General features: G+C 39.3%; 1 protein-coding gene across 1 annotated transcript in view; it reads left to right on the top strand.

Moving 5' to 3' along the window:
- Window positions 1–1,240: 1,240 nt before the first annotated feature.
- The window catches only part of LOC139538448 (interferon-induced helicase C domain-containing protein 1-like), a 27,389-nt gene continuing 26,505 nt past the window's right edge, over window positions 1,241–2,124 (top strand). The window contains exon 1 of the mRNA XM_071340508.1: window positions 1,241–2,054. Within this exon, the coding sequence (XP_071196609.1) occupies window positions 1,614–2,054 (441 nt within the window). The 5' untranslated portion in view covers window positions 1,241–1,613. The remainder of the gene's footprint in view (window positions 2,055–2,124) is intronic.

Below are 2,124 nucleotides of genomic sequence, written 5' to 3'. Positions count from 1 at the left end.
CGATCATAGAAAGTAATGCTAAAGGTCATGAAGGTCTTACTTCACAATGGAGACCGAGCCCTGGAGACATACACTGTGCTCGACGATGTTCATCACCCATTTCGTATGATATGTTACGAATTTGCAAAACGTACAATATGTTAAGAATTTGCAAAAGGTATGATATGTTACAAATTCTAGCTAGGTGGCTAACGTTAGTTAGCTCGCTAACATTAGCTAGGCTAGGGGTTAGGCTTAAGTTTAGGAGTTAAGTTAGCTAAAAGGGTTAAGGTTAGAGTTAGCTAACATGCTAAGTAGGCACAAAGTAGCTAAAAAGTAGTAAGTAATTGAATTAGCTAAAATTCTAAAGTTGTCCATGATGAGAATTTAACTCACAACCTTTGGGTTGCTAGATGTTTGCGATATACACCCACCCATCTTTTTTACTTAACCATACCAAACATTATATCATACTAAATCAAGTGTCTCAGAATTTATGAATAGAATAATACGAAATGCTCTGAGACCAGGCTGGTTTGTTTTGTATTTTGATTGGTCCCTGAATCCATAGGTGGCTGTTTTGAAATGTATAAAAGCCATCTTCACTTTTCTATCTGTAAAGTCTTGATGAAAGTTATGAAACCGAAATGCGTTGTTTTTTTACGTATAATAATGAAGCACTTTATCAAGTGTTGCTGAATTTCCTATTCACTTCAGTTTGCTCCTGTATTCATGCGCCTTGGTTGGAGGCGTTCCCTTCCCTTTGCTAAAAATCACACCGGTGTTCCTCAATCGTTCCATTTATTGGAAGTTTAGTACTCAACAGCTCGTTTTTTTATCAATACATTGCTCTAGTGGTAGGCAATTATACGGCAGTGCTTCCTCGAGACTGCAGTGTCGTCACTAGTTTCCACAGCCACAAAGTAATAAACCTCGCCTATGGAGAGATGTACTGCTTGGAATCTTTACCTACGATAGAAATAAGCTGAAACATTTTTATGTAATTAATTTCATTATTCTTTTGGCCAAATTTCCTATTCACAAATGTAAATTTTCTTACCTTACAAAAATAAATTTAACTGTATTTTAAGACAATTAAATACTCTACTAACAAAAAAGCTGTTAGAATTATAAGTGTATGTATGTCCCTTAAGGTCCTTGTGTAATGTGATATTGTACCCGCTAGCCCCGCCCCTAGCCCAATTGTCCATTGTATATTATTCATATATACTGTACTTGTGTTCCCACATGTACTTCCTGTATTGATTTGTTGTTAATAAAAATATATAAATAAACCTCGCCTATTTCTACAATGTATCTTCTTAAAATGTTATTTTAAACCTAACCACACTGCTTAACTTATGCCTAACTCTAACCTTAAAATAAGACTAAATAGCAAATTTTAGTTGTCGTTAATATTTTGACTTTGTGGCTGTGGTAACTGGTGGAAACCAGACTGCAGAGGGAGAAACGAAACTGAAAGTGTTTGCATTGACGGGAATAGAATCTCGATTGGCGTATGTTGATTTAACTATTTGCACTGCAGTTAGCCTACTCCTCCGTGTGCTTGTCTACGTGACTCGGGACTTCGATGTGACCAGGCATTTCGTGTATATCTCTGATCAACCTGATCGATGGCCGCTGACAAAGATAACACCGCCAACATCAGTCTGATTGAGGACATCAGACCTAGGCTGCGGAAACTCATTGAAGTCGAGTTTGTACTGGATCACCTGAACTTCTTAGACAATGACAACAAGGACTTGATCCGAACTAAGGCGAGAAAAGAGAGCAATCTAAAGGCAGCGGATCTACTTATTGATACAATCATCAGGATCCGGCCACTTCCGAACGGTTGGTTCAGGGAGTTTGTGGATGCACTGTCAGCTGGGGGTTGTAAACATGCGGCCACCTACGTGGAGGATAGCCCTCCATGTCCTGCTCTGGAGGCAGAGAATGACAACTGCGTCAGACTAATTGAACTTCTGTCGCCAAGTCTTTTGGGGATGAAGACTACTGATGTTTGCTCGGACTGTTTTGCTAAAGGTATTCTCACCACAGAGGACCGTGAAATTGTAAGTAGTTGTATGTGAGTCGTCCGGGGTTTGGCCGGGGTAGGCCGTCATTGTAAACAAGAATGTGTTC

Source organism: Salvelinus alpinus, chromosome 14 (assembly GCF_045679555.1).
Source record: "Salvelinus alpinus chromosome 14, SLU_Salpinus.1, whole genome shotgun sequence".
Taxonomy (NCBI): domain Eukaryota; kingdom Metazoa; phylum Chordata; class Actinopteri; order Salmoniformes; family Salmonidae; genus Salvelinus; species Salvelinus alpinus.
Note: the sequence above shows the minus strand (reverse complement) of the source record. Positions and strands in the feature narration are given on the sequence as shown.